This window comes from Anabrus simplex, chromosome 1, assembly GCF_040414725.1.
Source record: "Anabrus simplex isolate iqAnaSimp1 chromosome 1, ASM4041472v1, whole genome shotgun sequence".
Lineage (NCBI taxonomy): Eukaryota > Metazoa > Arthropoda > Insecta > Orthoptera > Tettigoniidae > Anabrus > Anabrus simplex.
The window spans coordinates 618345279-618368417 of record NC_090265.1 but is presented as its reverse complement, the minus strand read 5'-3'; the positions used below and the strand labels follow the sequence as shown (position 1 = coordinate 618368417).

At 40.3% G+C, this 23139-nt stretch overlaps 1 protein-coding gene across 1 annotated transcript in view; it reads left to right on the top strand.

The window, feature by feature from the left end:
- Window positions 1-23139, top strand: part of LOC136871094 (RYamide receptor) — a 312167-nt gene that overhangs the window by 262143 nt on the left and 26885 nt on the right. Inside the window, exon 7 of the mRNA XM_068227140.1 lies at window positions 14134-14234. Within this exon, the coding sequence (XP_068083241.1) occupies window positions 14134-14234 (101 nt within the window). The remainder of the gene's footprint in view (window positions 1-14133; window positions 14235-23139) is intronic.

Sequence of the window (23139 nt, the reverse complement as noted above, 5' to 3'; positions counted from 1 at the left end):
TGTAAGTCCTTAATGGGTGGACCAGTTCCAGAAAGTGTTTCACCTAAGAATGGTGATTTAACACTTCTCTCAGTGAGTGTCAGATTCACAGCTATAGAAATACTGCATTTCAATCGTACTGTGCTACATACAGTAACGATGCCTCCGCAGTGTAATTGTTGGCAATTGAGGCTGCACACTACCTGACTTACGCAAAGCGAAACGTCTGAATAACATCTTACAGGATAATGAGGACGAGAACCTCTGTGTCGCTAACTACGGCACATTACACAGGCGTCTCATTACTGCCTTTGAGATAATAGCTATATCAAGAATGTTAAAGCTGATGTAAGAAAATCTCGAGTTCTCCTTAAAATTTTAAAAGACTTTTATAAGTGATAGTAACGTTTCAGCGAACTATTTGCAGGTTTAATATGTCAAATATTATTACGATAGTCATTAATATAATATACAATACACGTTCATAATTAATTGACACAAAAGTCTTGTAAAATAACATCATAAGACAGTGCATCCCTTATAACGGTACGAGTCAAACTCAATATAATGCACAATTTCTAGGATATATTCATGATAGACTTTTACATTTTTCAGCTAAAACTGTTTAATGCATTTCCAACAAATCTAAAAAAAAACTACTATTAAAGGTATTCAAATATATACTGTAGTTAGAAATTAGTCACCGAGCTCGATAGCTGCAGTCGCTTAAGTGCGGCCAGTATCCATTAATCGGGAGATAGTGGGTTCGAGCCCCACTGTCGGCAGCCCTGAAGATGGTTTTCCGTGGTTTCCCATTTTCACACCAGGCAAATGTCGGGACTGTACCTTAATTAAGGCCACGGACGCTTCCTTCCAATTCCTAGGCCTTTCCTATCCCATCGTCGCCGTAAGACATATCTGTGTCGGTGCGACGTAAAGCAAATAGCAAAAAAAAAAAAAAAATAGAAATTGGTCAGACATACATCCTTTTTACTTAATACGAGAAAACTTTGGAATGAATGAGCTCGTTATAAATTGAAATGTTTGTCTTTTTTATTATTACCATCCTATTCTAACATTTGTTGTTACAAAAATCGTCGTTTAAATTTCCAACCTTATGCTTGTCAACTCTTGTAAAATGCACTGGCGGAAAAAGTCCAACACCATGAAATAAGGAATGTAGAATACGGAAATTTTGGCAATATATTTGTCGATGTAACATATTTGAGTAAAGGTACAAGACTACAGGTTAGTATTCACGCGAGAAATGCCATCGCAAATGTGCCATGCTGGTCCATTAATAACCGGTGTAATCGCCCGACTACTGAATGCAGGCATGCAAACGTGCATGCATTGTGTCGTAGAGGTGTCGGATATCAGCTTGTGGGATGGAGTTCCATGCCCGTTGCACTTTGTCAATCAATAGGGGGACGGTTAATGCCGATTGTGGATGACGCTGGAGTTGCCGTCCAATGATGTCCCGTACATGCTCGATTGGGGACAGGTCAAGGCAAAATGTCGACATGGCATGGGGGCGTGCATTATCCTGTTGGAAAACACCCCCGGGAATGCTGTTCATGGAAGGCAGCACAACAGTTAGAATTACCAGACGGACATCTGCAGTCAATGTCCATGGGATAACCATGACATTGCTCCTGATGTCATAGGAAATTGCTCCCCACACCAGAACACCCGGTGTGTGTCCAGTGTGTCGACGCCGCAGACAGGTGGAATGCAGGCGCTCATCTGGCCTCCTTCTAACCAACACACGGCCATCACTGGCACCAAGGCAGAACCGGCTTTCATTGGAAAACACAACGGACCTCAACTCCATCCTCCAATGAGCTCTCGTTTAACACCACTGCAGTCGCAGACGGTGGTGGTTTGGGGTAAGTGGAATGCACGCTGCAGGGCGCCTGGCTCGGAGCTGTTCTTCAAGTAACCGACTTCGAACACTTCGTTGCGTCACTGTGGTGCTAAATGCCGCTCAAATTGCTGCTGCAGACGCGGTCCGCTGCGCCACAGCCATACGCCGGATATGGCGGTCCTCCCTATCGATGGGACGTCCGAGCGTACCTTCTCGAGACCACTGCTGCCAGCATGCATGCGCAGTGGAGATACTCCTGCTAAGTCGTTGTGCAATAGCGCGGAAGGAAAATCCACTTTCACGTAGCCCTATTATATGGCATCGTTTAACCGCACTGAGCTGTTGATACTGACCTCTTGGTCGTCGTAAAGGCATTCCTGACCCACTCACAGTCACTCCTTCCAGTCTCATAAGTAACTAACGCTCTCACACAGTACAGCCGGTATTTAAACAAACCTGATATGCAAATTCATGGGACCGCTACTAGCGCCACGCTAATGCGATTTGCGGGAAATTTGAATCAATGCCATTTTTCAGATGTATAAACACGCCTACCGACGTTCGTTAATCTAGCACAACCCCTTCTTGGCGTTTGGATTTTTTTTCCTACCAGTGTATGCGACACTGCACTAAGGCATATTGTGTTAAATCGATGTACAATTTAACAAATAATAATCCTTTAAGACAGGGCCAACTTGGATATACGGAAGTTGGAACTTTAGAAGTGGCAACACTGCTGTAGAGACGCCGCGCAACGGAACCTAATAATGTCGCAGATAGCACACGTTACCCTTCCTCCACAGCAGACCGTCAATGCGCAGTATTACTGTTCGTTCTGGAGCACAACCTGCGAGCAGCTTTGAGAAAGAAGCGGCGAGACATTCTGCAGAACCCACCCAGCAATTTGCACGACAACGCTCGACCGCATACAGCGCAAGCTGTGGCTGAATTGTTTGGTCGATGGGGCTGTGAATTGCTGTACCGTCCACTACACTCTCTGGACTTAAGTCCTTGTGACTCTGACTTGATTCCAAAGATGAATGAACCACTGCACGGTATTCGCTTCAGAACTGTTCCAGAGATTCGTCAGACTGCTCCATTCGAACCGTCAATACAACAGACGTTGCTGGAGGTTTCCTACGACTTTCACATCACTGACAACGGGTTTTACACAATGCTGGCGACTACTCTGAAGGACAGTAAGACTTGGTAACATGTATCTATTTTGTATCAGTTATAATTAAATAGTTGCCACTATTAACGTTCCAACCCTCGTATATCGATAGCTATACTAAAGCTTTCAATGAAATTCCCGAGAAATTTACGTAAAGCATCCCTGCTCCAAATTGTAGAGAAACTTCGTCTACATCTGGCTATTAGAAATTATTCGTTCCAAGAATGTATCATTATGTAACCGATTCAATAAAGTATCATGAAAATTTTAGTATACCGGTTTAACTCTTCAGTGGCTCATCCGATAAGTTCTCCGACGGCACGTGACCGCCTAGAAATTCTCGTTTAACTTCAGTGTTCATTTTACGATCGACCGATATTTTCTCGGGTATTGTAATTTTCCCGGAATATGTTTTACTGCGTTCTCGACAGATGTCCGGAGGGTCTCCAGCAGCTTTCATGAATATTTTTGCCTAAAATATACCTTATCTTCTCTCCTTTATATACAAACTCCTGACAAGCTGACGAGGTAAACAGAAATGGTGAGTGCGGAACAGAAGAAATGTTTATTCTGAAGACAAAATAAGGGACTACATTGAAGATGAATATCTAAATTATATTAGTATTTCTAATAATTGTGATGATATGATGACTTTGTTGGTATTTCTGGAAATGGTGGGTTCGAACACCACTGTCGGCAGCCCTGAAGATGTACCTTAATTATAAGGCCACGGTCAATTCCTTCCCTATCCCGCCGTCGCCATAAGACCTATCTGTGTCAGTGAGACATAAAGTGAAGCAGATATTACCTCGGAAACAACAGTGAGGCTATGAGATCCAGAACATACACTCGTGTGGAAAAAAATTCGTATTCGTATTATTACCAAAGGTGAGTGTAATTTAGTGTTTCGAACTATTTGTGATGGATGTTGTTGAAAGTCTGGTAGTGTCGAAACCAATTCTAATGCGTTTTTGAACATCTTCGCATACAAGGGCATGGTTTTTTGAAAACAAAAACAAAAACAACTTTTGTGAAATTCGGCAATTCATTACGTTAGTTTAGTTAATGGGAATAATTCAAAAGCCGGTGATAAAAATGTATTGTAACAAGGCAGTATTCTCAAAAGACATATAAATCACCAAAGTAAAGGTGTAAAAAGGCATATTATATTAAGTGTAAATAAATTGTAAAGTAAGTTTTTAATAACCATTGAAGATCATATGTGGTAGCATCATTTCTCGTTAACTGACAATAATCCCTTGCTTCCTTCCTATACGAGAGCCTCCGTGGCTGAGGCGGCAGCGCGCCGGCCACTCGCCGGTGGGTTCCGTGTTTCGAATCCCGTTCAGTACATGTGAGTTTTGTGCTGGACAAATCGGAGGCAGGCAAGTTTTTTCTCCTGGTACTCCGGTCTTCCCTGTCATAATTAATTCCAGCAACACTCTCCAATATCATTTAATTTCATCTATCATTCATGAATCATTGCCCAAGATGAGTGCGACAGGCTTCGGCAGCCGGCGCAATTCCTATTCTCGCCGCTAGATGGGGCTTCATTCATTCCATTCCTGAATGAATGGAAACAGGCTGTGGATTTTTCCTTCCAATATATAATTTCCTCCGAAACAAATTCGTCTTTCTGACACGAGAACCCTGTGAGAACCCGCTGCTAAAGAGGTTCAGAATAATATATCCACAATCCCGATAGCTTTTACTTCATTATTAAAATATTATTATGTGTTAGCGGGGTAAATTTTCCTTTCCTTTCCTCATTCCTTAAAATTAGTACCCGTTCTAGTTCCCTACTTGAAATTCCACAAAATAGAACGAATTCCTGCAATCATACCTTTTTAATTACTGTATTGAGACTCTGGAATTCACTCCCAATGGACAATCGGCACGTTAATTCCTCTCAAAATTTAAAATCTGCCTGCCGAAAGATTTTCCTGTGAACATATAACTGGGTTGTGTGAGTCACTGTATGTATGTTGTATGAATGGGTTTTCTCTAATCTATTATGCACTTCAATTATTATTATTATTATTATTATTATTATTATTATTATTATTATTATTATTATTATTATTATTATTATTATTATTATTATTATTATTATTATTATGTTTGCTCTTTATATTACTATTGCCACACTAATTGCCGTACTGATTTGTAACTTAACCTTAGTTTATCTGTCCGTAGTATTATTTGTTTGGAGAATTACTGTATCTTACCTTTTTCTTTACATTTTTTAGTGTTATTGTTTAAAGTCGCTGTGTAAGAGAGCGTCCGTTTGGAGTTGGCTAGTTCGCGCTACTTCCCGTGGTTGTACATTGGCATGGCGGACGCAATGGCTCACCATGCCACAATATTGATTGGGTTTTTATATGAAGAGATTTTTTTTTTTTTTTTTTTTTTTTTTTTTTTTTTTTGGTGCTGTTCTTATAAAGAATAATTGACAATTCACTGCATTAAAAATAACAAAACCACAATTTGAGCTTTGTATTTAAAGAATATCAACAACGTGTACCATGATTTCAGTAAATACCGAGCTCGATAGCTGCAGTCGCTTAAGTGCGGCCAGTATCTAGTATTCGGGAGATAGTAGGTTCGAACCGCACTATCGGCAGCCCTGAAAATGGTTTTCCGTGGTTTCCCATTTTCACACCAGGCAATACCTTAATTAAGGCCACGGCCTCTCCCTTCCCACTCCTAGCCATTTCCTGTCCCATCGTTGCCATAAGACCTATCTGTGTCGGTGCGACGTAAAGCAACTAGCAAAAAAAAAAAAACAGTAAATAACCATATTTGGAAGCACGAGATAACTCGGAAGCAAAGCATTCACGGACTTGTGATGACGTAACATACATTTACCCTCTCGGTATAAAGAACCTAATCTTGAAGTGTTGCCCTGCGTTTTGGCTACATCGTGTATACTGGTGACATGGCAGCTACGCACATAACTAATCGTCGAAATGTGACAAGTTGTAGCCTACTTGTAGAAAAAGGTACTAAACTTGAAATTGTGCTGTCAATTAACTTACATGACAAACAATATGGTACACTTACAGTACATCAGAACATTGATAAATGATACTTTACTAACTATGTGGGTGACAGAATCTAAATTAAACATAGGTTGTCAATTAATTCTAAATGTCATTCAGCTTTCAACCTGTCAGCTTTTGTGAGAGAACCACGAGCGTCAAATATCCTCTATTCATTTTTAGCTGAGTCATGCCAACAGTTTCATTCTATTTACTTTAATTTCGCTGACTATCTAGACTTTGTAATCCATTGATTGACTAACAGCTTCACACAAGTTCCATCTACACGTTGTGCTATATTGAAACCGGAAGCTACTGAGCTCGACAGCTGCAGTCGCTTAAGTGCGGCCAGTATCCAGTATTCGGGAGATAGTAGGTTCGAACCCCACTGTCGGCAGCCCTGAAGATGGTTTTCCGTGGTTTCCCATTTTCACACCAGGCAAATGCTGGGGCTGTACCTTAATTAAGGCCACGGCTGTTTCCTTCCTGCTCCTAGCCTTTCCCTGTCCCATAGTCGCCATAACACCTATCTGTGTCGGTGAGACGTAAAGCAATTAGCAAAAAAAAAAAAAAAAAAAAAGGAAAAAAATCCTTAAAGATATATGCAATAAGGTGCCTACAGGAAGGGTAACAATATTACAAAATGAAGAAACCTGGGGTTATTCAACACATCTATTTATCCTAAAAATGTTACTGAACACATTTTTTTCAATTCAACATCGTTTAATTTTTGAGGAAATAATAATTCTGGCCCGTTCGAACTTTCTGAATGAAATAATCTCTAGACTTGGTACTGTCATTGAATTGAAAGGAAGTGATAGCGTTATAATTGCAGGAAGCAGTTAGTAAATACTTGGCACATTCTGTAGATAGCAATTTCTCTCAAATGTTCAATGACCATTTAATAATGAAAGTACATTTTCCACGGCTGCATTGTGAGTGAGGATTGAAAATACCTACATAATATTTAACAGTGCAGTACATTTATCTTTAGAACGTCTGCTTTGAAACGATCTTCTTCTTCTACCACTTTTGCCACATTTGTGGGGTTACGGGTGCGAACTGTATAGCATATGTGGATTTGGCTCTGTTTTACGACAGGATGCCCTTCCCGACACCAACCCTATATGGAGGGATGTAATCAAAATTGCGTGTTCCTGTGATGGCTGGCAGTGTAGTTTGTTGTGTGAATATGAAGGATCATATGTTGGGACAAAACACAAGTGCCCAGTCCCCGAGCCAGAAAAATTAATAAAACGCGATTAAAATCCCCGATTCGGCCGTGAATCGAACCCGGAATCTCTGAAACAAAAGCCTCAACGCTGACCGTTCAGCCAAAGAGTCAGACGTCTCCTTTGAAAATAATGTTACTCTGCTATTTGATCGTTCCTGTTTAACACAAACCTTTTGAGACGGATTATTTCTGTTCTTCAAGAAGAACGTACATTTTTCGTTTACAGTTTCCCACTTGGTGTATTTGCGAAAAGTTACTTAACAAATTGTCCACTGTTAATGCCTCATCCATTTCCTGATGTAATAACTACAAACACTGAAAAAAACATTCATATACTACGCTTTCAATCCCTCCCTGTCCAATAATTTACGAATATAAAAATCTGGGAATTTGCGTGTATTATTAAAGTGGGTTCGGGATAAGGACATTAAAAACCGGTAGGTACCTGGCTAAGCCGGGTGACTGGTAATCCTGCATGCAGGAATATTGTAAATTGTAAACCGAATTAAAGAGTCATTTTGCCACTAAATCGACTGTAAATCGTAGTGTCTAAAAGAAAAATCAAACCCGATGGTGCAACAGCACTGATGGGCCGTGGCCTAACTAGTGAACGCCACTCACCGCGAAGGCCTGCAGATTATGAAGTGACGTGTAGTTAACGCGACTAATCCTCTCGGTCGTTTCTTGGATTTCTTGACTGGGGCAAGTATCTCCTCAGTTACAATCCCGTAGGCAGCTCTCAGTTCCAGATGTAAATCCCTGACCTGGACAAGTATCGAATCCAGCGACTGCGGGTAAGAGACAGGCTCACTACGCCTAAGCTGTGGGGCCGGCGAACATTAGTGTTAGAGCACTGAAATTATTTTCTCTCAATTCGTCGATTGCCTGACATTTATTAAGTTATCCTCCTAGAAATTGCTAGTAATAACTTATATTCTGTAAAGTTTCTGTAAACTCCTGTCGTATTACGTTGTGATTATTTGGTCATAATTTTTTATTGTACATTTTTATGTTATATAAGCCGTGTAACTTCCTGTGTGAGTATATTATAACTGTTACGTAACGCTAGTCCGCCTCTGTGGTGTAGTGGTTGGTGTGATTAGCTGCCACCCCTAGAGGCTCGGGTTCGATTCCCGGCTCTGCCACGAAATTTGAAAAGTGGTACGAGGGCTTGAACGGGGTCCACTCAGACTCGAGAGGTCAACTGAGTAGAGGGGGGTTCGATTCCCTCCTCAGCCATCCTGGAAGCGGTTTTCCGTAGTTTCCCACTTCTCCTCCAGGCAAAAGTCGGAGTGGTACCTAACTTAAAGCCATGCCGCATCCTTCACCGTTCCTTGTCTATCCCTTCCAAACTTCCTATCCCTCCGACAAGGCCCCTGTTCATTGTAGTAGGTGAGGCTGCCGCGGAGAGGTACTGGTCCTCCTCCAAAGCTATATCCCCCAATCTAAAGTCTCACGCTCCAGGACACTGCCCTTGAGGCGGGATCTCTCACTCAGTCCGAGAGGAAAACCAACCCTGGAGGGTAAACGGATTAAAAAAGAAAGAAAGAAAGAAAGAAAGAAATAATAATAATAATAATAATAATAATAATAATAATAATAATAATAATAATTAATGGTGTGGGTTACTGTAGTCTCGTCCTAGTTCGTGAACCATGGGCAACGGCTGAGTGCCCTAATAAGTGATCCTGAGATTCGGGATACCAGTTGCTACGAAATGGGAGTGGGCATCTCGGACATATTCTGAGTCATGGCTCTCCTTGTGCTCAGGCGGCTAGGACTATGCAATCGACTGTGGTCTCTAACCCGTTAGAGGAGCGATCCTCACTTGGACTATGCGTAAGTAGGGTAGCATCCTGCTTCATGAATTTTCCGAGCTCAGAACATTTTAAACAAGCCTCGGACCTATGAGAGTAACGGAGTCCCACTCTCATTTGACAGGCGAGGGACTCCTTGGAAACAACTTGGCGAACGACATGGAATTCGATGGGGAGCTGTCAATATTAATGGGACTTATGGAAAAAAGAATGCACAACTGGGTGAGTTAGCAAATAGGTTGCTTCTGAACGTGCTAGGAGTAAATGCTATTTGGGTAATGGTAGATAACGAGGAAGAGTTAGGAGATTATAAAATGTACTTGGCGGTGTTTAAAAGGGAAGAGCAGAGTGTGGGGTGGGGCTAGTTTCTGTTAGGCACATAAATGAGCGAATGATGTATGAGATTTGGCCGTTGGAGGAATTAGGACGAGAATTGCCTCAGTATATTCACCATGTGAGGGTGCAGATGAGGATGAAATTGACAAGTTTTTATGAAGCATTGAGCGATATCGCAGTCAGGGTAGGATAGTGCTACTGGGTGATTTCAATGCAAGAATTGGAAATAGAACTGAAGGATATGAAAAGGTGATTGGTAAATGTGGGGAAGATACGGAAGCTAATGGGAATGGGAAGCGTTTGCTGGACTTCTGAGCTACTATGGCTTTAGCAGTTACGAATACATTCTTCTAGCAAAAAGTTATTCACCGCTACACATGGGAGGGTAGGGGTACCAGATTCATATTAGACTATATCTTAACCGACTTCGAATTCAGGAAATCTGTTAGGAATATACAGGTTATCCGGGGATTTTTCGATGATACAGGCCACCATCTGATCTATAGTGAACTAAGTATCTCTAGGCCTAGGACAGAGAATGTAAAATCTGTCTGCAAACGAATAAGGGTAGAAAATTTCCAGGACAAGGAACTTAGACAGAAGTACATGGATATGAGGTTCAGGATATCGGAAGAGAATGAGTGTCATACAGGGATGCTATAGTAGAAACAGCAAGGGAAGACCTGAACAACTGTGGGTGAAGATGGGACAAAGCGATCATCTTGTTAGAATGATGAAGTGAGAGCAGCTTGTAAACGTAAAAAGAAAGCTTATCAGAAATTGCTCCGAACAAGGGCTGATGCTGACAGAGAGTTGTACGCAGATGAAAGAAACAGAGCGAAGCAAATATTTATTAAATCGAAAAAGAAGTTATGGGAAGATTTTGGTAATAACCTGGAAACGCTAGGTCAAGGAGCAGGGAAACCTTCCTGGACAGTAATAAAGAATTTTAGAAAGGGAGGAAAAAGGAAATGAACAGTGTTTGGGGTAATTCAGGTGAACATCTAACAGATCCCAGGGAATCACTGGACAGGTGTAGGGAATATTTTGAAAATATTCTCAACGCAAAAGGAAATCTTCCGGGTGGTATCGCGAACAACCGAGCACATGGGGAGGAGAAAAATTATGTTGGTGAAATTACGCTTGAAGAAGTGGAAAAGGTGGTAAATAAACTCCGTTGTCATAAAGCAGCAGGAATAGATTAAATTAGACCTGAAATGGTGAAGTATAGTGGAAAAGCAGAAATGAAATGGCTTCATAGAGTAATAAAATTAGCATGGAGTTTTAGTAATGTACCTTCAGATTGGATAAAAGCAGTAATTGCACCTATCTATAAGCCAGGAAACAGGAAGGATTGCAACAACTATCGAGGTATCTCATTGATACCAGGCATAGTATTCACGGCCATCTTGGAAGGGACGGTGCGATCAGTGGTTGAGAGGAAGCTGGATGAAAATCAGTGTGGTTTCAGACCAGAGAGGGGCTGTCAGGATCAGATTTTCAGTATGCGCCAGGTAATTGAAAAATGCTACAAGAGGAATTAACAGTTATGTTTATGTTTCGTAGATCTAGAGAAAGCATACGACAGGGTATTGGGGGAAGATATATTCGCCATACTAGGGGCCTATGGGATTAAGGCTAGGTTATTGACATCAATCAGGAGCATTTATTTTGGCAATTGGGATGCTGTGAGAATTGATGGTAGAATGACTTCTTGGTTCAGGGTACTTAGGTTAGACAAGGCTGTAATCTTTCACCTTTGTTGTTCGCAGTTTACATGAATCATCTGCTGAAAGGTATAAAGTGGCAGGAAGGGATTCAGTTGGATGGAAAATGTAGTAAGCAATCTGGTCTATGCTGACGACTTGGTCTTAATGGCAGATTGTGCCGAAAGCCTGCAGTCTAATATCTTGGAACTTGAAAATATGTGCAATGAGTATGGTATGAAAATTAGCCTTTCAAAGACTAAATTTATGCCAGTAGGTAAGAAATCCAAGAGAACTAAATGTCAGATTGGATATACAAACCTGGAACAGGTAAATGATTTCAAGTACTTAGGACGTGTGTTCTCCCAGGATGGTGATAAAGTAAGGGAGATTGAATCAAGGTGCTGTAAAGTTAATGCAGTGAGCTCGCAGTTGCGATCAGCTGTATTCTATAAGAAGGAAGTCAGCTCTCAGACGAAACTATCTTTATATCGGTCTGATTTAATACCAACTTTGCTTTATAGGAGCAAAAGCTGGGTGAACTCAGGATATCTTACTCATAAGTTAGAAGTAACAGACATGAAAGTAGCTAGAATGATTGCTGGTACAAACAGGTAGGAACAATGACAGGATAATTCTAGGAATGAGGAGATAAAGGCAATGTAGGAATGAACCCGATGGATGATGCTGCACGCATAAACCGGCTTCGGTGTTCGGGTCGTGTGAAGCGAATGGAGGATGAAAGGTTACCTAGGGGAATAATGGGCTCTGTTATTGAGGGTAAGAGAAGTAGAGGTAGACCAAGACGACGATGGTTAGACTCAGTTTATAACGATTTAATACAAGAGGTATAGAACTAAATGAGGCCACAGCATTAGTTTCAAGTAGAGGATTTTGGCGACATTTAGTACATTCACAGAAGCTTGCAGACTGAATTCTGAAGGACATAACACTCTATATTGATGATGTATGTATGTGTGTATGTATGTATGTATGTATATTACTACTACTACTACTACTACTACTACTACTAATAATAATAATAATAATAATAATAATAATAATAATAATAATAATAATAATAATAATAATCATCATCATCTTAGTTTTGGTGTTTTATGTTTTTTTACTTTCCATATTCATGTGCTTCATAATGTAATATGAGGCTTTATGCAACATTATTTTGTTCCTTACTGTCTTATCGTACAAAATCCTGGGAACAGCTGGGAAGGGCAACCACTAGGAGTTGGAAGGGAGCGGCCATGGCTTTAATTAAGGTACAGCCCCAGCATTTGCCTTGTGTGAAAAAGGGAAACCACGGAAAAACATCTCCAGGGCTGCCGACAGTGGAGTTCGAACCAACTATCTCCCGAATACTGGATACTGACCGCATGTAAGCGACTTCAGCTATCGAGCTCGGTGGGCTTAACAAAGTAAGCGCCATCCATTTATAATACGTTCACAAATGTCACTTTGCGGTAGATAATTTTACAGTGTTCATTTTTTAATTATTTTGAATGGAAGAACACAACCAACTTTTTTCGTCCATCTACGTGAGTTTGAATATTTAATACAGGTTAACTTTCCTGTTCATAGCTTAGAAATAAATATTAAACGAAGAGGATAATGGTGGTGAACGTTATAATAGACTGTGTATTCTGTGATGAATCAGAATGTTTACGTGATATAAATGCGGTGGTTGCCTTTCACGGGGTTATGAATATAAATAATGATGTAGCACCTGTTTTGAATGAAATAAAGCCCTGGTGATTAATGCTCATGAGCAAAATTCGGATATATTCAACAATGATGAAAAGAGCGAATATGTTTATTATTGAAATTGATACCGACGATACTAAATACTCGCTCCAGCAATGTGCGATGCATCACAATCATACATCTTATATTTTAATGTAATAATAATAATAATAATAATAATAATAATAATAATAATAATAATAATAATAATCATCATCATCATCATCATCATCATCATGTCCGCCTCTGTGGTGTAGTTGTTTGTGTGATTAGGTGCCACCCCCTTAGGCCCAGGTTCGATTCTCGGCTCTGCCATTAAATTTGAAAAGTGGTACGAATATTGGAACGGGGTCCATTCAGCGTTCGGAGGTTAACTGAGGAGAGCTAGGGTTCGATTCCCACCTCAGGCATCCTCGAAGCGGTTGTCCGTATAGTTTCCCTCTTCTCCTCCAGACAAATGTCGGGATTGTACCTAACTTAAAGCCATGGCCGCTTCCTTCCTTCTTCCCTGTCTATCCTTTCCGTTCTCCGCCATCCCCCCACCCACTCCCGCCCACAACGCCCCTGTTCTGCATAGCAGGTGAGGCAGCCTGGGTGAGGTACTGGTCCCCGAACCCATCGTCTCACGCTCCAGGATACTGCCCTTGAGGCAGTAGAGGTGGTATCCGTCGTTGAGTCCGAGGAAAAAACCAAGCCTGGAGGGTAAACGGATTAAGAAAGAAAGAAAGAAAGAAAGAAAGAAAGAAAGAAGGCAAATAATAATAATAATAATAATAATAATAATAATAATAATAATAATAATAATATACTTAATCTGATCCAACATGTCATACTGTATTCAATTTCTTGTTGTATTCGATATGAACGCGACTTAATCACTCCTAGTTCATTTGAGAGAATATTCTCAGTGAAATGTATAGGAATGTGAGAGAGGATAATATGAAACACAAGGAACAAGGTCACTCCTCCTTAAAATTCTACGACAACTTTTATTTTAATGTGGCTAGGTACACAGGAATAAGTGATTACATTACATACAACATTTCCATGTTTAAATTTTATTCGGCTGATATTTATGAAAATGGATAACAAAGAAACTCCTTCGTAAAAATCAATGGCAATTTCCGTTTTATTGTGGCTAGGATCACAGGAATAAATATCATAAAATTACAAAGAAAATTCCCCTGTTTAGATTTTACTTTGAGTGATATTGTGTTTCAGGTTATCAAGATGCTGGTGATCGTGGTTGCACTGTTTGCTATCTGCTGGCTACCTCTACAAACATACAATGTACTACAAGTCATCTTCCCTAATATCAATAGGTAGGCTTATATATATATATTTGTTTATACGATAGGCCGCTAGAGACAAATACTCACATTAGGCGGCAGTGAAATTAGTTAAGATGATAATAGGATATATATAAGAGACAGTCAAATGGAAACCGAACACCCATTACAACGTGACCACAGAATGATTTTATACCAAAAGCGTTAATACTCTATCGCACTGGGGTACGAGACGATTAATTCCAGTTTTGTAGAAAGAGGTAGGTCGCTGCTACAAGAGTTGCTTTGCTGAGATTAAGGAAAGCTTATTTATGCGCAGCTACCGACGTAGTTGCAAAGGGTCATTTTTAATGTAATGTGTTATTTCATTTAGATTATTACTGGCGTAGAAGACTCCTGTATCTGTATTGATCTTTTAGTACACCAATTTAACAGTACAGATGAAGGCATAAAGCACGTTACCCTGATCCAGTAATTTCTTTCCCGTAGGTTTGGTATTCTCTAGCATGTATGTAAGCAAGCGGAAAGTGTTATAAATATTTGAATATTTACAAACTCGTTGAGCTCCGATAGGGTAAATGGAAAAAAAGTCTGGCTTAACTGTAGTGAAAAATTCATAGCCAACACTGTGTAACGTTCCAGACGTAACAGTGTAATTATGTTAATTTTATTATGTGTAATTAATTCAGGAATTTAACGTCATGATATTTATCTTCGTATGTAATTTTATTATAATTCATGTTTGACCATTTGCTCACTATCATTTCATTGCTTTGTAACTACGACTTGTAAACGAGGGCTGAATATCCTAATATTAACTTAGATTCTTGCGACATTCGTTTAAATTTAACTTGCAGTAGATTTTCCTCTACCTTGCCACATCACCGAGGAAGAAGGAAGGACAAATTTAGACATAAAATTCTGGGAAAAGCGAGCACGTGTTCAAGCGTTGTAACCACAGCTACTGTATTTCGACCAGAATAATGCAAACTGATCACCGTCTATATTTTCAAAGGAGCGTCATGTTGCCATGGATACTGAGTGAAAGGGCTAATAGAAGAACAGTTGATATCATGATTGGGACCCATCAACTTTAATATCTGGAGTGGGGAGAGACGTGTCAACTGATTGGACCACGTGTAGCGACCTGTAATTAGAGCCAGAAAAGGTTATAAAAGGGCGTGTTGGAGCTCTTGGCATCATTCTTCTTTCTTCTATCTTGTATTTCGCTTTAGGTGTGATAACTTGTCTTATGGTTGTTGTACCATAGTGGACTAGTGTGATAGTTTATCACGTCTACATTCATTACTTCGTTACCACGACGTGGTACTTAGGAATTTCTGAATGATGGGTGTATAGCCACTCTCATCAGGAAGTACGAACAGCTCTGTATTAGACCAGTTTATACCAGTCTAAGACAATAGGTAGCATTAAACGAGATAGAAATGAAACTTCAGTGCACATTTTCAGTAAAGTTGGAAGGATTGTTAATTGAGTATCCTCTCCACATAACCCAAGGAGGTTTTTCTAACTATGATTTAGGGCTCATCTCCAATATATGGGATAGAGCATAACAGGGAGTGATAGTTTCAAAGCCATCATCCAATTAGTGGTTGATGCAATTTGTAAGGCAGGAATGGTACTTAGCTGCAGATGAAGATATCTCAAAGACGACCGGTGATGTTCCAGCTACAAGGATGGAAGCTTTCCAAGGACCAGCAGAACAAGACTACATGGTGAGCAAGCGAGTTAAAAATATTGCAAGTTTTCGCGAAGTAGAGTCATTCAATTTTTTGTTAAATTCATTTCCTATTTTAAATTCAGTTCTCGTCAATCCGTCGTCATTTATATTCAATATAATAAATAGTATTTTCCTAGTTCACTTTAATCAGTCTGCCTTAATTAGCCTTTTGATTTCTAATTCTCCTGCTTAATGATTAGTGCACTATCACCCCATCCCTGTGATGAGAGTCCGTCCAAGCTTTATTATAAATTTTTGTCTTTAACTCATCAACTTAAAGAGTGGCGCCCTTAGCTTGCATAGTTGCATTTCTCGTTCAATTATTGTTCTCTAAAAGGGGCAAGTCACAACTGTAGCTAACTAAATAGGTTGGGATATTACAATAAATCTTCGATTAAAGCAATTCAATGGAAAAGGAGTGATTCTTAGTTCAACTTTTTTTTGCTAGTTGCTTTACGTCGCACCGACACAGATAGGTCTTATGGCGACGATGGGATAGGAAAGGCCTAGGAGTTGGAAGGACGCGGCTGTGGCCTTAATTAAGGTACAGCCCAGCATTTGCCTGATATGAAAATGGGAAACCACGGAAAACCATCTTCAGGTCTACCGACAGTGGGATTCGAACCCACTATCTCCCGGATGCAAGCTCACAGCCGCGTGCCCCTGACCGCACGACCCGGTTTTTCTTTTTTGCGACGCAAGTTCAACTTTAGATCACGCCGTGTCAGTTAAGTCCTGTATTGAACATACATATGTCATATAGGCTGTCGATTCTATGACAAGGATGTACAAAACCGCGCTCTGTTACCAAGAGCGTGTATTGAGACTTTTGCCTGCCTCTCGGAGTTCGTAGTGTTCACTGCGCTTTGACTTACATACCTGATGCTTGTGTGAACCGTTTCAACCTTTGTGCATGAAAGTGTGTTTTCCTTAATGAAACTTACTAAGTCTCGATTCAACCCATACATTTCTGACACATACTCTAAAGTTTCACTCCTTTACACCAGATATCGAAACATTAGGAAAAATGAAACGAAAGGTACATACATTCATACATTATAGACTGTTATGCCTTTCAGCGTTCAGTCTGCAAGCCTCTGTGAATTTACTATACGTCGCCACAATCCTCGATTTGCAACTAGTGTTGTGGCCACATTTAGTTCTATACTTCTCATCTTTAAATCGTTAGAAACCGAGTCTAACCATCGTCGTCTTGGTCTACCTCTACTTCTCTTACCCTCCATAGCAGAGTCCATTATTCTCCCAGGTAACCTATCCTCCTCCATTCGCCTCACATGACCCCACCACCGAAGCCGGTTTATGCGTACAGCTTCATCCATCGAGTTAATTCCTAAATTAGCCTTTATCTCCTCATTCCGAGTACCCCCCTGCCATTGTTCCCACCTGTTTGTACCAGCAATCATTCTTGCTACTTTCATGTCTGTTACTTCTAACTTATGAATAAGATATCCTGAGTCCACCCAGCTTTCGCTCCCGTAAAGCAAAGTTGGTCTGAAAACAGACCGATGTAAAGATAGTTTCGTCTGGGAGCTCACTTCCTTCTTACAGAATACTGTTGATCGCAGCTGCGAGCTCACTGCATTAGCTTTACGTCAACTTGATTCAATCTCACTTACTATATTACCATCCTGGGAGAACACACAACCTAAATACTTGAAATTATCGACCTGTTCTAGCTTTGTATCACCCATCTGACATTCAATTCTGTTGAATTTCTTACCTATTGACATCAATTTAGTCTTCGAGAGGCTAATTTTCATACCATACTCATTACACCTATTTTCTAGTTCCCAGATATTAGATTGTAGGCTTTCGGCACAATCTGCCATTAGGACCAAATCATCAGCATAGGCCAGACTGCTTACTACATTTCCACCCAGCTGAATCCCTCCCTGCCATTTTATACCTTTCAGCAGATGATCCATGTAAACTACGAACAGCAAAGGTGGAAGATTACAGCCTTGTCTAACCCCTGTAAGTACCCTGAACCAAGAACTCATTCTACCATCAATTCTCAACATAAATGCCTTTGATTGCTTTTAATAATCTACGTTTAATTCCATAGTCCCCCACTATGGCGAACATCTTTTCCCTCGGTATCCTGTCATATGCTTTCTCTAGATCTACGAAACATAAACACAACTGCCTATTCCTCTCGTAGCATTTTTCAATTACCTGGCGCATACTGAAAATCTGATCCTGGCAGCCTCTCTGTGGTCTGAAACCACACTGGTTTTCATCCAGCTTCCTCTCAACGACTGATCGCACCCTCCCTTCCAAAATTCCAGTGAAAGGTATTAAAATTTAAACGCAGGCTTCCCTAATGAGCTTTTTTCACGAGTTAGGATACCGGTTTTTGAAAATAAGATCAGTAGTTCTATAATTATATTTCTTTATGTTTTCATTTCTTTAGCGGACACTGTATATCAATTCGAATTAAAACTTTGCCTGATATGAGGTACCTATCACTGCAGGTCCTACAGACAATCATACTACAGTACTTGTCTGTCCTTTTAAGCTGAACACGGAAATATATACAAAACACACTTAGGCCTAATATAATGAAAATTTACATACAAATATTAATAGGCTCAAACGTTAGAGCGCTGGACTTCTGATTTCCAATCCGGTAGTATTTTGAAGGTACTGGTGCCAGTTACAAACACCACGCACTGCTACTAAAGCTGACTTGAAAATGCTCAACCAGCCAGCTTTGCAGATAAGGCAGTTCCTTGCCTCGCAATGGCTACGAGTGTGCACTGAGGACTACTTTTCTGTGCAGTTCTGTAAGACATAATAAGTGAAAAATACATTTTGAAAATAGCCGGTGAACACTGAAATAATGTTATACCCTTTTAAAGTTTATTTGAAAATTGAAAGTTACAGACGAACGATAAAAATAAATCAGGAGAGGAAGTCATGTGGACCTCGCAGTAAAAGACCTCAGTGATCTTTGTCGTCGTTTTGGGCGCCTCATATAATTTCTGAAGTGTTTCTGACTGTTCAACAGAGGCAGAGTAGTTGACTTTTTACTCTATTACTATGACATGGATAGCAATTATGAATTTTTATCGCATCACCCAGCTCCAGACTTGGGCTAACTTAATTGGCACGGGTCGTGTAGCTATAGAATTGAATTCGGGAGCTGATGAGTTCAAGCTTCAAACCCCTCCGTCGGCATTCCTGAAGATAGCATAATGCTCTTTCGCATCCTTACAATAGCAAATGCCTGTGTTATACCTTGGTAAGAGCACGGCTACTACCTTCCCATTTCCCACCCTTTCTTATATGAACATTGCCGAAACCCTGCGTGAGTTAGTGGGAGGTTAAACAACTACAAGTATTCATGAAACAATAGGGAGCCCACTAGACCTCATCAGTACAATGCCTCAACGTACTGAGCTAGATATATCCAGTATGCACCTGGAAATTAGACAAAGTAGCACTGCTACCTCATCCAGAATACATACATAAAGTCGGCATCCATAGCATAGCATCGTCGGGGAGGATATGCTGATAATCTTGAAGCCGCCAGAAACACCTGTTTAATTCTTTCACTTTCGAATCCATGGATTGTTATAATAAATAAATCGATATGCTCGCACAAAGATAGGTGAAAGTCATTGCAATACATGGACAGTATTTCGAAGAATAATTGTAAGATTTGTTCAGTTTCTATTCTGACAAAGTATTAATATAGCAAAAATAAATTCAACCAACTTAGTAATAGAGATATGTGTAATAACAATGGATCATTAGAGAGTCAGCTAGTGATAAGTGATAACCATGGGATTCTAGTGAAAGTGTAATAATAAGAATAATTTGGTCGAGATATCTTTAACATGCCAACAGAAAAAGGCATGGAGTGCCAAGTTTTCTGACTGCTCTTCAAAATTCGACCACATCAGCCGGATCGAACACGCGAACTAGGGACCGTGAGTCGGATACTCCACAACCGTCACTCATGAAGCCCCTGAATGCAGAATTAAATCGTCACACTTTACAGTGGATTTGGAGACAAAGAAATTGCAGTCTATTAAATCATGTAGGCCTATGTTAAGTATTCATCCCAAAGGCTGGTTTGATCCTCAAAAGCTCTACCATCAGCTCTCATAGATGGCTTGGCGTCACTGAAGAAGGGTTCGAGGGAAATGCGGAGTGAAATAGCTTCCCGTTGATTTCCTCACTGAGCCAGAAGTTACTATTACATACCACCCTGCCAAGCTCACTGGCATGCTCGCACCAATCGACCCCATGAGCGACATTCTTAACAGAGACTAGCTGCATAAAGAAGAGCGTTATTAGCATCGCCTATCCCCCAGGCACTTTCATAGTGTCAAAAATAAGGATGATACTGAGACAAGTTAATGAGTGTAACCATTTCTTTCTAGCCCATACCAGAGTACACAGCACACCATAAACGCTAGGTCTTGCCAGCAAGGGCATTATAAAATCTTGTAAATGCAAATAATCTAGGTTTAAACCTAGCAAAAAAGTAAAAGAGGCGTAGGAGGAAGCAAGTAACGAGCAAGACTCAAGTAATGCAAGCAGAAAATATCTCTAAGTACACCATAAGTAGCAGAAAACATAAAGTGCACTTTCATGTTAAGTTCTCCATCAATCATAATGCGAGCTGTCAGAAGCAGTCTTTCGCTTTTCTAGTATTTGTACGAAGTTTGTATGACTAAAGCCAGTGATTACAACTCAGAATTACTCATTTCTGAAGAAGGAAGGAGAAATATGGGGAGCTTTGCCACCACTCATCTGCGTTTATCTAATGAAGTTTACTTACATCTCAAATTCTCTTATCCATGTCCATGAGCTACCCATTTAATTTCATCCCGAGAGCTTAACTGATCAAGAAGGTGCTGGTTGAAAATTGGATGACGACTGTTTATGCCATTTGAGTGGGGCACCAGAAAGTTTTAACACGCCAGCAACAATGATATAGAGAACAAAATCCTATTCATGGTAACATTTCTGCTCTTCACTACTAGTCGACATTGTTTTTCCTCTTCTTCTTATTATTATTAATTGAGAAATATGGGGAACTGTGATGTGTTGTGTCTAAACATAGAGGTATGTATTCATAAAATCACACCGGGCGAGTTGGCCGCGCGGTCAGGGGCACGCAGCTGTGAGCTTGCATCCGAGAGATAGTGGGTTCCAACCCCACTGTCGGCAGCCCTGAATGTGGTTTTCCGTGGTTTCCCTTTTTCGTGCCAGGAAAATGAAATCGTCGTCATAAGACCAACCTATGCGTGTCGGTGCGACGTACAGCAAATTGTAAAAAAAACACACACAGAATACCCAGTCCCAGAGCCAGAGAAATTTAGGAAAACCGGCTAAAATCATTGGTCCAGGAATAAATTAAACCAAGGACCTGCTCGGGCTATCCAATGAAAGACCCCTGTGGGTGGGAGCGGTAGAATAACACACACGATATTACCTGCCTGTCATAAGAGGTGAGGAAAAGAGGCCCCAGGGGATCTGAACTTTTGAGCGTGGGTTGGCGACGACAGGGCCCTGAGCTGAGTCCTGACATTGCTTTCACTTTCATCTATTCTATCTGACCTTCTTTGGTCAACTCTTGTTCTTTCCTAACCCCGACGGTACTAGGTATCGAGGCCTAGGGAGTCTTTCATTTTCACGCCCCTCGTGGCCCATGTCTTTCTTTGACCGATACCTTCAGTATCGGATCCCTTATATTTTTTCTCTCTGATTAGTGCTATATAGAAGATGGTTGACTAGTTGTACTTCCTCTTAAAACAATAATCACAACCAATCACCACCTGCAGTCAAAGAGGTGTTGCACATCATCTGTACTTACACGTGGGAGAAAATGTCATAAACTCCCGTTTTAATTTATCTATTATTATCAGTTACTGCACTAAAGCATTCTCTCGCGTTTCCCTCCTATTAAAATAATAATAAGGTACTAGTCGAAATAGCAATAGTACTCCGCTTTATTTTCAAAAGCAATATTATTAGTTTTACTTGTCACCAACGCCTTTTACGGTTTTACGAAACGCCGAGCTATCGGAATTTTGCCCCGCAGGAGTTCTTTAACGTGTCAGTAAATCTACCGACACGAGGCTGGTGTATCTGAGCACCTTCAAATACCGCTGGACTGGGCAGGGATCGAACCTGCAAATTTAAGTTCAGAAGGGCAGCGCTCTACAGCCTGAACTATTCAGCCCGGCTGTATACTTGGTGGAAGGGAATATTGTACGGCAATCTTACAGGTTAGCAGTGAATAATGATATCTGCATGGCATACATGAAAACCATTGTATTTTCCGGACATACTGTAGATGCTGTGGTGACACGTTGTAAAATGCAATATTTTTATTCAAGGGGAGAAAAACACCTTCGACAGACCAAAAAAATGCGATTTTTCAATTCTTTAAAATTTAAAATTCAACTTTTCTCGTTATAACGGTGCAATTTTTTAAAAAATATTTCCAATACTTTTGGAATTACGACCATAAACGTGAAGCCCTGTCGCCCAAGCAAGCCCTTTATCGGTATGTTTGTTGCTCGATAACTCTGAAAGTTTTAAAGATCATTAAGATGAAATTTTCTATGAATGTATGTATCGTAGAGAAGAAGATATACTAGAATTATTGAGCTAGATTCATTGGTTAAGTTCAAAACAAATATTGTCACATGAAAATTAGTGAAAAAATTGACTACTCGAAAATAACTTAATAAAAAAAGTTTTATTCGATGAACTTCACTGACACATTTTGTAGCTAAAACATTAGTAATCATAAAAAAGAATCGTAGAAAAATATTCATGTGTTTGAAAATTTTCAGGGAAACGGCAAAGTAGTGCCGTGATACACGGCCATTTTGAATAATTAGTGATATATATAATTGCGTAGGTTTATATGATTTCTAAATATGTAGGCATATCATTAAGGAATATTGTGTTTGTCATAAAGCCTCCGTGGCTCACCGTTGGACACCATGGTTCAAATCCCGGTCACTCCATGTGAGATTTGTGCTGGACAAAGAGGAGGCGGGACAGGCTTTTCTCCAGGTACTCCGGTTTTCCCTGTCATATATCATTCCAGCAACACTCTCCATTAACATTTCATTTCATCTGTCAGTCATTTATCATTGCCCCAAAGGAGTGCGACAAGCCTCGGCAGCCAGCACATTTCACATCCTC